The 14,595-nt window shown below is 39.4% G+C and overlaps 1 protein-coding gene across 1 annotated transcript in view; it reads right to left on the bottom strand.

Moving 5' to 3' along the window:
- Positions 1-11,888: 11,888 nt before the first annotated feature.
- Positions 11,889-14,595, bottom strand: part of CCDC18 (coiled-coil domain containing 18) — a 121,596-nt gene continuing 118,889 nt past the window's right edge. Inside the window, exon 30 of the mRNA XM_023757670.1 lies at positions 11,889-12,035. Coding sequence (XP_023613438.1) covers positions 12,021-12,035 — 15 coding nt within the window. The 3' untranslated portion in view covers positions 11,889-12,020. The remainder of the gene's footprint in view (positions 12,036-14,595) is intronic.

Here is a 14,595-nt window from a genome sequence, read left to right as displayed (position 1 = left end):
TTTCTCCTGGTAATAATTTGGTTGGCTGCCTCTTTGTTTTGTTGTATGGAACATTATTTTAAGAATGAAAAATGGATTTTGAGTCACACCCTTAAATATGGGCATCTCTTATATTTGCTTTGATCTGTTTCTATAATGTAATTCATTTTGTCTTGTTCAGCTAACACTGCCTTGTGAACTACTAGTATATCCTCAAACTCTTCAGAACCAACCATTCTGTTGACTCTCCATCTCCAGGAAGACTAGAGAGACTCCTTTCTGTGGGGTTGGTGAAGCACCACACCCCCCTGCGCCTCCTGTGGAAGACCAGCCCCAAAGGAAGGTTTCACTAAGCAGGCAAATTCTGGCTCCACTTGACTCCTATGTTAGGCTTCTCTTACCCCTAGAGTTGTGTATAGCATGGCCTCCCCATTACTTGTAACATTGGAGTAAAATGCTTGAAAAAAGTAATATAAAGAGGAAAAATGTGCTTGGGAATACACAAGGGAAGGGAAAGGAGGGAAGGTAGAAACAGAGAAAGCGGGGAAGAGAAATCTGCTCAATTTAAAGTTAGTTAATATAATTTCAGTCATTCAGTTGAACAATAAAAAAGACGATAAACTTCACAGATGCAGAAATCAAAACAAAACAAAACCATGGCAGAGGGGCAGAAAAACTGAGAAAGCATGCACCCCTCAAGTGGTCACTTTGCCTTGTAATGATCAAACAAACTGTTTTTACACTGGGGAAAACTACGTGTGTCCATAGATAGCTCTGGTTTCATGTGTATATATCACTTCAAGTCACAAAGGAGATAGAATATATACATATTTATTAAGGTTTTCACCAAGAACACTTGGCTTTTCTGATTAGAAACAGTTCAGGAGAAGGGGGAAGGTGGGGTCGGAAACCATTAATCAGTCATTGTGTAAGTGGCTGGCGCCCTCTGGTGGCAATTTAGATTCCTTGCATGTAGATCCTAAAATGCATTTCTGAGGAGGAAAAATCTTTTAGGAAAAACAAAACAAAACAAAAAGAACCCACCTCATTACCTCATTCTAATGTCCTGAAGTTTTCTTCAGTGTACTCTGTCTGCAAAGCTAAATTTTAAAATTGGGGAAAATAAAATATTTGTCTGTAAGATAATTATGTTTTTATCGTTCCAATTTTAGTAAATGTGCTGCCGAAGCGAGCACCATAATTATGTTTTTAAAAAAGCTTCTTTGACAACATAAAATGGTAGTGAAAAAGACAATAGCAATGAGTCCTTTGAGAGCAGGATAAAGATGTTGGCCCATTGCCAACATCTTTATCCAACTTTAGAGAATTTGCACAAGGGAATTTAACCCCTGAAAATGGGTCAATAGGATGCTAATTGCTATTTACATATTAACGAATGTACTTGGAAAAGCATTCAATGAGAAGACCTTTCTTTATAGTTTATATATAAAGACTATCCTTTTATTTATGCTAAGATAGCCCTCTGCAAAACTTGACGTGTGTGTATGTGTGTGTGTGTGTGTATGTGTGTGTGTGTGTGTGTGTGTGAATTTGCTGTTTAATCCAGTTTTAAACATCATAGAAAAAAAATCTTCACTTTGATGCTTTACTATGTTTTTAGTGATCAGTAAAGAGTAGGCATGTTTGATACAGCTATAACAATCCTCTTGAGGTAACCATGTCGTAAGTTGTTTGATAGCCTAAGGATTGGGGTATTTGATAGGCAAAAGCAAGCTGGTATAGACAAGATTCTTTCAAAGACGGATCACACTGTTGGTACTGTAGAGGATGGACAAGATCAGGGAGAGGAAGAAAGACCAGTTAGGAGGCTGCTTGGATAGTCCAAGGGAAAAGTGATGCAAGCCTAAATTAGTAAAGCAGACAGGTGGAAAAGACAGGCTAGATTGAAGATATTTCTGAAAGGGAATAGTCATTATTAGTGACTGAATATGAGAGGGGCGAGAAGGAAGAACTGAAAATAACTCTGAGAGCCAACTTGAAAAAATGGATGGATAGTGACACCATCAACTAAAAACAGGAATGTAGACTGGACCCAGAGTGTTTTGGTGTTTTGTTTATCCAGGTAGATGGTAAATAATAATATGGAAGAAAAAGGAGTCACATACTAAACTTGACAAGCTCAGAGAAGGCCCGCATGGCAGGCCTTTCAAACTCAGAGACCAAGGTAACCACACAGGTTGTGATCTGAATGTGAAATTCCTAACTAAAAGTGGGTCCTGGTGGCTAGTCATGTCCTAAGCCTGTAGATTCCTTGACAAAGGTCAATCTTTAACTTTGAAATTGTCTACTGTCTTTGTGTATCTAAGATAATATACCTTTGAAATATCAGAGTAACCTTCTTTTCCAGACTCCTTGAAGCCATAACACCCTCTGGAGCAGGAGACCACATTGCTATCTTGTTGCCCACATACCATCTCTCTGTGCTGTAAATGTTATCCTTTGGTGGCAATCAAAAACGAATACAAACATCAAATAAACATGAAACTTTTCTCCATGTAGGTTCTTTTAAAAATATTTTTATTGATTCCAGAGAGGAAGGGAAAGGGAGAGAGAGATAGAAGCATCAATGATGAGAGAGAATCATTGATCAGCTCCTCCTGCACGCCCCACACTGAGGATCGAGCCCCCAACCTGGGCATGTGCCTTGACCAGGAATCGAACCATGACCTCCTGGTTCATAGTTCAATGCTCAACCACTGAGCCACGCCAGCCGGGCTCCACATAGGTTCTTAAAATAGGGTCTTGCTGAAACCGAGGGTCCTTATAACTTTGAATAAATTTAGCTTTAGATCCTAGGTCTAGAAATCCTCTCTCTCTATATATATACCCCCTCTTAGAGCTAGCCTTTTCCCTGGATAATCAGCAACCTCCAAGGGAGCAGAAGTCATAGCCAGGACCTGACTAATGGTCACAAGGTCTGGACCCCTGGCAGACTACAGATAACATCCTGACCTGAGTTACATTTCAGCTCCTGAGCACTAAGGTGGAATGACCTCCTGCTACTTTTCCATGAAATCAGACAGAGGATGACAGAGCAGACTTCAGAGCTGTCCTCAAGAACTGAAGAAATAATTTATGACTTCACCTCTAACCAGTCAGCAACCAGCCACAACCCCAACCCCTCTAGGCCTCAGCATCTTGTGATCTTGCCCTACATAATCTGTGACCTACACACCATCTGAAAGTCGCGTCGTTAGACCATAAGCTCCCCCCGTTCTCCAGATTGGCCAATTCAATATTAAACTGTATTTCTCTCTATACTGCAAATTCCCGCTTGTACGTTTCTTTGGGCCAGTGCTCACAGACAGACAGACTCAAACATTGGGGTCCTGGTAAATTTTGGTGACTCAGATGGTACCATTTCAGCCTGTAGATTTGCCGGCCCCACCTAGCAGCCGCCTGGACCCATTTGCTCTGGAGGCTCAAGCCGGGACAAGTCCCTGTGACCATGTGCTGTTGATCTATGGAACTTCTTGTTCACAATAGGAGAAACGAAAAGGTCAGGATATCCTATTTGGTTGTTTCAATGTCTGGTGAGTAGCCTCTTGGGTGACGACCCGAGAAATTCCCCCTATTACACTTGATCAGGTCCTTGAGGGACTCAACTTGGCCTGGGGCTCACCTTACTGGTTGTACTAAACAAGGGACCCCGAGAGGTTACAATTAGCAATCAGGATTGATTACTAGAACTGTATCTGTTATTAAGTCTGTGTCTCATCACATGGCAAGGGGTGCCAATTCCAACCACATGTCAAGGGAAATTGAAAGAGTAAGCTGTGGAATCCTGACCTGGTATAAATCAAGGCAGTATTTGCCTCATCTTGACCAAACTGAGCAGACCTCGTGTTTCCCGACTTTGAGGGAATAATAAACAGGGTCCCAGGTGTAGCAGGAATTTTGAGCCACATGACCCTACTGTCTTAACTGTTGTGTACAACTTATCACCAGACAGACTTTAGAAGGATATAAGGTTTGAAAATACAGTTTTTGAAGGAATCAAGGATGGTATAGTTTTGTCCTAAAAAGAGGTTGGTAAACTCTGAACAGTAGAAAAGGATAAAACTAAGGACTCAGGCAGTGGTAGAAGGTCTGTAGAAAGTAATCATAAGAAAAGATATTGCCATGAGGAACCTGATGTTTAACTTGGTCCCCCAGCCCTAGCTGGTTTGTCTCAGTGGATAGAGTGTCAGCCCGAGGACCAAAGGGTCGCAGGCTCGATTCCAGTCAAAGGCACATACCGTGGTTGCAGGCTCTATCCTTGACCTCAATTGGGCCATGTGTGGGAGGCAACCAATTGATGTGTCTCTCTCACATCGACGTTTCTCTCTGTCTCTCCCCCTCCCTTCCACTCTCTCTAAAAATCAATAGAAAAATATCCTCAGGTGAGGATTAACAAAATAATAATAATAACAACTTGGTCTCCCAATCCAGTCCCCTGGGTGCATCTTACAAAAACTGGGCCATGTTCAGCTCTGACCTACTGAAGAGAAAAAGAATGCCCTTCCTTTGCCAGGTGGCATGGCTGCAATATAATTTAGGATCAGGCAAACACTGGCCAGAAAAAGGATCCTTAAATTATACTACCATCCTGAAACTTGAGTTATTTTGTAAAAGAGAGGAAAAAATGGAATGAAATCCCCTATGTAGAAGCATTTATGCTTTTATATCAGAATAAGTCTACTCAAATGAAATGTAAAATTATGGTACAGCAAACAGGTAAGCCAATTAGGCCAGTTCTGTTGAAGTCACCTGAGAATGAAGATGATACATTCTTACTCCAGGGTAATGCCCCATGGCTGCCTCTGCTCCACCACCATTGGTGGAGATACAGTGCAGCTCTTCCCCCATAACCTCCAGCCAGAGAGAAGGCTCTACCAGACCTGGGAATGGCCTTCCCCTCTCACACCCAAAGGGATTCTAGATGTGGTTAAGAGTTTCTTCCAATCCAGGTAGGCAATTCCCATTAAGGCAGGTGCTAGTAGGAGGTCTTGATGTCAATGGACAACTGGTAGGGGTGGTCTGGATGTCACTCTCTTTACGACTTCAGTCCTTTTTAATGGGAAGAATAATATGCCTGCCTACAGGGAAAATACAATAAAGACAGAAAGCCTTCACCTCCCATAACCCTAACTGGATAACATCTGACATTTGTTTAATACCCTTCTCATGGCTGAGGAAGGAAGGGTTGTCTTAGATAAGACTAGAGAAGAGGTTAATTGCCTTTATAACGAGACACCCCAGAACCCAGGATGGGGCAGGGGTTTCAGTTGCCATCCCCACTACCCATGCACAATGGAATGTTCTATAATGGGGACCAAACTTGACCATTACCAAGAATGTATCCTAGGGGGATTAAGGAAGGAAGTGCCCAAACAGAGGAGTTTCAATAAAGTCCAGCAGCTAAAGCAATAACCAGATGAGAATCCTTTGGAATTCTTAGAAAGGATCTTTGAGGCCTATTGCCAATATACTGATGTGAGCTGAGGGCCCCTGAGAATAAAGGTTATGAACACATCCTTCATTGCACAAAGTGCCCCCAACATTCATAAAAAAAGCTTCAGAAGGTGGAGGGTGCCTTTGGAATGCCTATGTCACAGCCAGTAGAAATTGCTTGTAAAATCTTAAATAGCAGAAATCAGGCCTCAGAGAAACAGGAACAAAGGACAAAGCAGCAACAGACCAGCCTGCTGGCTGCTGCACTGTCCTCTGGAGGGCCTACGAAGACAGAACAAGGTAGGTCCCAGGGAACAAGGGCTTAGCACATAAAGGACACACAGAAGTAGGCCCCAGACAGTGTGCCTACTGCATACAAGAAGGCCATCGGGAAAGAGTGTGCCCAAACCTAAACCACAGACAAGATGGGAGAAGGCAAAGGGCATTACAGATGCCACGACTCTCCGAGAGTGACAGGGCCCAGGGCTCCATTCAACCCAGGTGGCTCCTTCACCATCACCCACACAAAATCCCAGTTACTCTAACAGTGAAAAAGAAATTGACTTTTTACTTTTAACACTGGATCTACATATTCTGTATTAAATACTCCTCTGAAAAAACACTGTGACTGCAGTATTGGGGGAGCCACTGCAGAAGCAGTTCCTCCAGCAAAAAAGAAAAAAGAACAAAAAAAGTGAGACAACAGTGTTGGCAAAAATGTAGAGAAAAGGGAACCCTTATGCACTGTTGGTGGGAATGAAGATTGGTGCAGTCACTGTGGAAAGCGGTATGGAGTTACCTCAAAAAATTAAAAATGGAACTGCTTTATGACTCAGAGATTCCACTTCTGGGAATACATCTGAAGAAAGCTGAAACACTAATTCAAAAGAATATGCCGAAACCGGTTTGGCTCAGTGGATAGAGCGTCGGCCTGCGGACTGAAGGGTCCCAGGTTCGATTCCGGTCACGGGCATGTACCTGGGTTGCGGGCACATCCCCAGTAGGAGATGTGCAGGAGGCAGCTGATCGATGTTTCTCTCTCATTGATGTTTCTAACTCTCTCTCTCTCTCCTTTCTTCTCTGTAAAAAATCAATAAAATATATTTTTTAAAAAAAGAATATATGGGGGGGGTGGGTAGGAGATCAACCAAAGGACTTATATGCATGCATATGAGAATAACTAATGGACACAAGACACTGGAGGGTGGGGGGACCCGGGGGAATGTCAAGGGGGGAAAAAAGGAGACATGTGTAATACTCTTTGTAACACTTTAAGAAATAAAAAAAAATTAAAAAAAAAGAATATATGCACCCCTGTGTTCACTGCAGTGCTATTTACAATAGCCAAGATTTGGAAGCAGCCAAGTGTCCAACAGAAATATCTCTTTTCATGAAATATCCTTGTTAAATTTTGGTATCATTGTTATGTTGGCCTCATAAAATAATCTGTGAATTTCCCCTCCTCCACAGTTTTCTAAAAAAGCTTCTGTAAGATTGACACTACTTCTACATTAAATGTTTGCTAGACTTCTCTAGTAAAATTATTTGGGCCTGAAGAATTCTTCAGCTCAGCATGATCACCACTCCACTTAGGCTTTATCTCCCTCCACCATAGCTGTAACTGGGGGAGCTTGCCCCCAATCTGAGAGCTTAGGCATATGGTAGGGCTAACCTTGAATGTTTCCCTCCTTTTAAGCATTATAGTCTGCCTGTAGTTCAATGTCTAAAAAACTGCCTTGCATATTTTGTCCAGTTTTATGATTGTGTAGGATATGAGAATAAAACCAATACCAAGTATCCTATCATGGCTGGAAGTATAAGGTTATCTACTCAAAGTCCATATTCTTAGCCACTTTTGTAAATTACCTCTTTAATGGGATTCTATATAAAGAAAAATGATAAATGTAAATACGTTCTTAATAATGTGGGAAAACATCAATAGGGATTAGGGAATGAGAAAGCTGGAAGAATCAAATTGTCAGAGAATGGGGAAGTTGGAATGTAAAGTTTCATAGGTGAAACATATGATAAACTCTTGATACACACAAATACGATGGCTGAAACAATAATCTAATCTCATTTTGCAGAAAGAGAAGAGTATTCTTTTTTTTTTTAAGTTTTCTTAAAATATATTTTTATTGACTTCAGAGAGGAAGGGAGAGGGAGAGATAGAAACATCAATGATCAGAGAGAATCATTGATCAGCTGCCTCCTGCACGCCCCCTACTGGGGATCAAGCCCATAACCCAGGCATGTGCCCTTGACCGGAATTGAACCCAGGACCCTTCAGTCCGCAGGCCAGTACTCTATTCACTGAGCCAAACCAGCTAGGGCAAGAAGAGTATTCTGATAGCCATCAGATGGTGATCTTTGATGGCAAGAACTGGGTGACAGATGATGGAAAATAAGCACACCATATAAACAAACATAGAAACACAAAAGCAGGAAAAGAAAGCTTTGAGGAAAGATAATGAGTATTAGATAAATTTAAATTTTTCTTAAAAAAACAAAAGAAAACAACAACACCTGCAGACTATCTAGAGAATTTTCTGGGTAGGCAAGTGCAAAAATATATCTATTGCAAGAAAGAGATGAAGATATAAATCTGGAGGTTATTACAATAAAGACTCTTAATGAAGCAATAGGACTGGATGTGATTATCTAAAAAGAACATAGATCTTTAGAAGAAAAAAGGTCCAACATCGAAACCTAGGGAATCCCAATATTTTAGAGGCAGGCAGACAAGCTAATGGATGTTCAGAGAACTAAAGGCAATATAAAGAAGAAATCTGGTACAGCAGTTAAGAGCAGGGATTCTGGAATCAAATACTTGGCTCAAATACCAGCTATTATACTCATAAAGCTATATGACCATGTGAAAAATTATTTAACCCATCTGTGCCTATTTTCTGTAAAAATACAGAAGTGATAAATAATAGCATTTGCCTGATGAGAGACAAATCACGATGGGTCTGGAGGCTCATTCAGTCTCAATCTCCTGCCCTCTCAAACTGTTACTAGCAAAGATCAACTAGTTTAAATTAGCTCAACTCTTTCTAATAAGGCCACTTACCCTACAAGGAAGTTTCCACTGGTGCACAGTCTGCCCTGCCCCAACCTAATAAATGTAGAATATTATGGAGGCAGGGTTCCTCTCTACTGCAACTTTGGACACGGTGCATGCAGACTATGACTAACCTAAAGTGTAGAATAAGAGTTTGGGGATTATGTATACTCTCCTTCCACTCTCATGTTAAGCTTTTCCTCAACAAACTATACCATGTGATTCTATAGTGCTGTGTTGCATGACCTCCTTACAAGATATTTCCTCATAAGGTTGTTGTGAAGATTAAATAAATTAATATTTGTAAAGTGTTTATAATACTGCCTAGCATACAGTAAGCATTATGTAAAGGTTAGCTCTTTGTTTTTAAAAGGAGAGTCAGGAAGGACTAGCAGTGTTCTAGAGTCAAATAAAGAAATAGCAAAGGAGAGGTGGAAAACAATGTCAAATGCTATAAAAAATTAAAGAACAAAAACAGGACACTGAGTATGGCAACAGAGTAGTAGGAGTCAGTCAGATTATATTAGGTTAAGGACTGAGTGGGAATTAAAGAGTAAGACAGGGAGTATAGACTAGTTTTTCTATAAAACTTGCTAGCAAAAGAAAAGACAAAGTACATTAGCTTAAGTAAACAGCTAAGAATACTGTGGTGTCTCAGAATGCAAGGTCAATAGGGTGGCTAGGTCTCACAAACATGTGGAACCAGGGACCATTAGTATCTGTTTCTTGTTTCTCTCTGTAGGTGAGCTTCGTCTTCTCTCCTCCTTTTACCAAACTACTTGCATTGCTTATTTGGTCCATGGTAGGAAACATGACTATTGAGAGCTCTGGAGCCTTGCATTTTACAGTCCAGGCATACAATTGATTTTTTTGTTTTCAGTGCCAGTTTCCAAAGTCTTTAAAAAGGACTCTGGCCCTACTTAAATTAAGTGTCTAATTCTGATTGAATCAACTGTAGCCAGTGATTATAGAGGTTAATGAATTAGAGCATAAATGGCTATTCCTATTGCAACTGTATGAATCCAGTGGGATATAGAAAAGACAAAATAATAAGTGAGCCCGATAAGGAGACAATTTTTTTTTGAGGGGTAGGTAATATAAAGGTGAGGTTTTTGTTGGTGGTGTTTTTTAGGCCAGGTAAAAGATTTTGAATGTGTTAGGTTACTTAACTGAATAAATTCCTAGGTTAGTTAAAGGGAAAGAATGGAATTTAGTGCACAAGTAGCCTTATAGAAAAAATAAGCCTTTCTGAGATAGGAAGGAAGAAAATAAGAATGCACACCGGCATAGGAAGGTCCAGGAACGTGAAGGAAATTGAGGAAGATTTGACCTGAAGATCTCCTGTGAAGTATGTGGCTAAGTTACCTTGAGAATGTGGGAGATGCATAAAAGGGGTGCTTGAAACAAATAATAAATATTAATATAGCTGTACTGAGGGGAAGGAAGCTAAAAGGAAGAGGTTAAAGTTTGTCAAAAATGGTTAGTCCTGGCTGGGTGGTTCAGTTGGTTGTAGCATCGTCCCACGCACCTCGGTTGCAGGTTCGATCCCTGGTCAGGGAACCTGTGGGGGGCAACCCATCAATGTTTATTGCTCTCTTTCCTTTCCTCTCTCTCTCAAACCAATAAAATCATATCCTTGGGTGAGGATTAAACAAAATTGTTGAAATAAGGGTGATGGCTAAGAATACTTAACTCTTAGGGTCAAGTCACTAGTAAGTAGCAGTAAAAAGATAAACTTTATTCCACACCTGACAAATAATTCCAAATTCTGAATTAGTGTTGTTCAAATGGCACTGTCAACATATTAACAACTTTAATGATTAACTATAGAAAAGATTAATTCTGTATTATTTTCTAAGGATCACTTATATTTACTTATGAATTAAGTATTTTGTCTAAAGACATCAAATCTGAACTCTTGAGAGATTTGTAAATTCAAATGTTTAAATGTCATCCTAATTTTGCTGCATTATTTTTATTCTACCATAAAGTTAACTTGTGTAAATGGAGTCACTAACCCAATTGATATGCTTAGAACATATCAATTTCTTTGTAACACATACTTGTGTCATTATGTTAAATAATTCCACCTGTAAAACAGGAATAATAATAGTATCTACTTCATGTCATTATCATATGATTAAATGAGTTAACAAATATAAACTGCTAGAATAGTGCCTGGAAAATGACACTCAACAGAAACCTGCCATTATTAGCACAATTACGAACCTGTGGCAGAATGACTTTTAACCCTTTGCGGTCGTATTAAATTTGGACATGGGTGTCGTACTGGTCGGAATTAATTTCCATTGAAAGAGCAGTGATACATAACATGCAAGATTATGAAGGATAAACAAGATTTATTAATTCTTTTTTGGAACTATGTCACTACTAGTAGAATCACTACAAACGTTATCACTTTCTATGTCAGAGTCAGTATTCAAGGTGCCAAAATAAAACTCTTCATCGTTACTTTCAGATTCGCAGTACACTTCTTTCGGTAACTTTCTTTTTGCCATTTTGGAGTATTATTTTGAAATATCTTAACAAGCGAGAATGCCTAATTACAGTTAAACGTAATTTGTAAAGCTTTATTTGAAATTCTGCGAAGTATCTCCGAAGCTTGTCTCAAAAGGCGACTGACTCGCCACGGTGTTTTTGCATGGTGAGTGTGGAACGACCGTGTTTGTTTATATTGAGTTTCGATATCTCCGATTTGTGGGGGCAATGTTTTGGTTCGTGACAAGGTCGCTTAGACACTTAAGAGCTTTCAGAGAAATTATGAACTGATACATGAATGGAGTTAAGATTCGTACGGTTCCTTGCTGTGGTGGCTGAGAGCAGACATACGACCAGAACGGTAAAAAAGCTTTGGTGGCTGAGAGTAGACAAACTACCGCAAAGGGTTAAATTTGTAATATTCATTTAAAAAATAAAGCATTACCAGAAAAATAAACAATACTAAGGTAGTCTGATTAAAAAAATATAAATGACTCAATGTACTTGTGCATTTTAACAATAATCCTATATAATAAAAGCCTAAAATGCAAATCGACCAAATAGCGGAATGACCAGTGGAACAACCGGTTGCTATGATGTGCACTAACCACCAGGGGGCAGACACTCAACACAGGAGCTTCCCCCAGCCCGCAGGCCCCAGGCCAGCCAAGGTGGGTGCCAGTGGGGGCCCCCCAGTTGCCCTGCCAGTCACCCCACAGATTGGCCCTGATGGCCGGCCAGGCCTAGGGACCCTACCTGTGCATGAATTTTGTGCACCAGGCCTCTAGTTTTTACATAAAAAACAAAGAAAGCAGAAAATTTAAACCAAAAATAATGAATTAATTTTCACAAAAAATATAAGTAAGCTTTAGAAGAAAGAACTTTCTTTAAAAATATTGAAATATAAAATTTATTCAAAAGCAATAAAATAACAGCTTCTATGAAGTATGAGCTACATATAATAAGGAAACACAGCACTGTACCATAAGTCACATTTTTTCATCACATCAACATCTTCTTTTAATTATAAATCTTCTCCCTGGAATAATACAAAATAATAGATTAATATTGAAATATTACTATATTGATTTAGCATTAAAAATCCACTAAAACAATCAGGAGCATAATTTAAAGCAAGACTGGAAATACTAAGCTAATTGAAAAAATGAATAAAAATGGATCAATAATGGACCTCATGGATATAAAAGGCAAATAATTCTGGTTGAGGATGGGGAAGGAATGCAAGGTTAAACTAAATTGATTTAAAACACAAAAACGGGGACATAATAAAAATAAGATACTTAGCCACTGGTGTCACATAGTTCAAATGAGGGCATGATAAGAAAGACCAAAGGCTACATGAAGAAAGTCAATGAAAAAGAAAGGAGAAAAAATAAAAATAGAGCAGGAAAGAAAAGAAAAGAGAGATAAAGTTTGCCCAAAGAAAGTAGCACAACATAAAGTAGAAAAATAGAGGGAAAGGGCCCAGGAGATTCTAAAAATGCAGGTCAAATACTCTTATCATACCTTGGCCTTTCCATGGGCCAGGAACTTGAAAATGTTATTATGTCTCTATATATTACCTGCACTCCTGCCTCATCTTGTTTTTTCCCCCATTTCCCTCCCTGTAGCTGATTTTTTCAATTCTTATTTCTCATTTTATTGCATAGTATACAGACCATATTTTGTAAACTACTTTTCCTTTTTGTAAATAAGATGGAAATAATAAGAAATAATACTTCCTATAACTTCCGAATAAACTATGACTTGGCTAGTCAATCAACAACACTTTCACTGCTCTAATCTAAAATGAAAGTTCTTTACTGGAAGTCTGTGAATGCCTTAAAATTGTATATGTGTAATATTTTGTGAGTTCTGAAGCTTTTGTCAGAAAAGCAGAATACTACTGTTAGCGGTTTTATTGTGAATGAAATTGCCAACATAGCTAAGTGTCAGGAAGTTTAGTATTTGGGCTGCAACAGAAGAAAGGGAGCCAACACTTGCTAAGCACTTCTCACATACCAATTTCTATATGGTATTCTGCTGAATCAGTGGATTTTAAGACTGCATTCTCTCTGGAGCGGGAACTCCATTAAGGTCGATTGATGCCCTAAGCACAGTCCAACAATGCCTCCTGGCCCTTCCATTGCTTACAATAATGAGTTTAAGGCCCAAATCAGCGGATGAGTTAAATGCTATTAGACTTGGCCAGCTGGTTTTACTCTCTATAGAAGTGAAACTCACACCATGAGTCAGAAACAAATGTAATAGCCAATGACACCTCAAACCAAGCTTTTAAACTTTACATTCACCATTCCAAAGAAAAAGGTGTTTTTTAAAATATATTTTTATTAATTTCAGAGAGGAAGAGAGAGATAGAAACATCAATGATGAAAGAGACTCGTTGATCGGCTGAGTCCTGCACTCCCCCTTACTGGGGATCAAAACCGCAATCCAGGCATGTGCCCTTGACAAGAATCGAACCGGGATCATTTAGTTTGCAGACCGATGCTCTATTCACTGAACCAAACTGGCTAGGGCAGAAAAAGACTTTTTAACATGACAGATAAAGATAATTACAAAAATTTCTATTCCAGTTAAGCGTGGCAGTGAAAGAATTAAATGCATTATAGCTAGGGCACAAAACTCTGTGGTGCTTCCACTTCCCTTGGTGCCTGTGCCCTAAGCTTGTGCTTATTTTCTTTAAAGGGTAATCCAGGGCAGTCCTGGAGTCTGAATATGCAGTCATGAAACAGGGTGAGCACGTAGCTGGTTAAAAATCGGACATAACCCTCCCTTAACCAGATACATTATCTTTGCATCTGATTGACATATTTGGAATTCTTTCTAACACTTCATTTAAACAATAGTTTACTTGGCTTAAAAGTGTTTAAAGATTATTCTTGTAAATTGGAGACCAATGCAGTTAGTAGATGAATAAGCTGAGAACCAGAACTAGCCTGTAGATCATGGGAAGGGAGAGGGAGAGAGAGACAGAAACATCAATGATGAAAAAGAATCACTGATGGGCTGCCTCCTGCACGCCCCTTACTGGGATAGAGATCGCAACCCAGGCATGTGCCCTTGACCAGAATCAAACCTGGTATCATTTAGAACACAGGCCGATGCTCTATTCATTGAGCCAAACCGGCTAGGGCAGAAAAAGACTTTTTAACATGACAGATAAATATAATTTTAAATATCTCATGTAAAATTTACAAGGCAATCAATACATGTTTATTAGAGCAATGTATACGTAAATGATCATAAACAGTAAAACCATAGCAAGTCAAAGTTTCAATAGTAGCAGTTCTCACTCTGAATTTTCTTACCTTCCATAAAAAAACAAAAACAACCCAACAGTGAAATTAGAAAAGAAAACAATGGAAGCCCTACAGAAAAGCATTGAAAAGATGCCTTTCATTACCTTTCCCATAAGATTAATAATGTATAATACGCAAGTAATGAGCATCAGAGAATTGAAGAAAACCCTCAGATGAGCATTTGTAAAGCATAAGCCCCAGAATGGGTTCCAAAGGAGCCCTGAAGTGAGTTCTGAGTAACCCAAAGAGCCAGTCCCTTCTATCTATGACAAAATT

The sequence above is a fragment of the Myotis lucifugus genome, unplaced genomic scaffold, assembly GCF_000147115.1.
Source record: "Myotis lucifugus unplaced genomic scaffold, Myoluc2.0 scaffold_110, whole genome shotgun sequence".
Taxonomy (NCBI): Eukaryota; Metazoa; Chordata; class Mammalia; order Chiroptera; family Vespertilionidae; genus Myotis; species Myotis lucifugus.
Note: the sequence above shows the minus strand (reverse complement) of the source record. Positions and strands in the feature narration are given on the sequence as shown.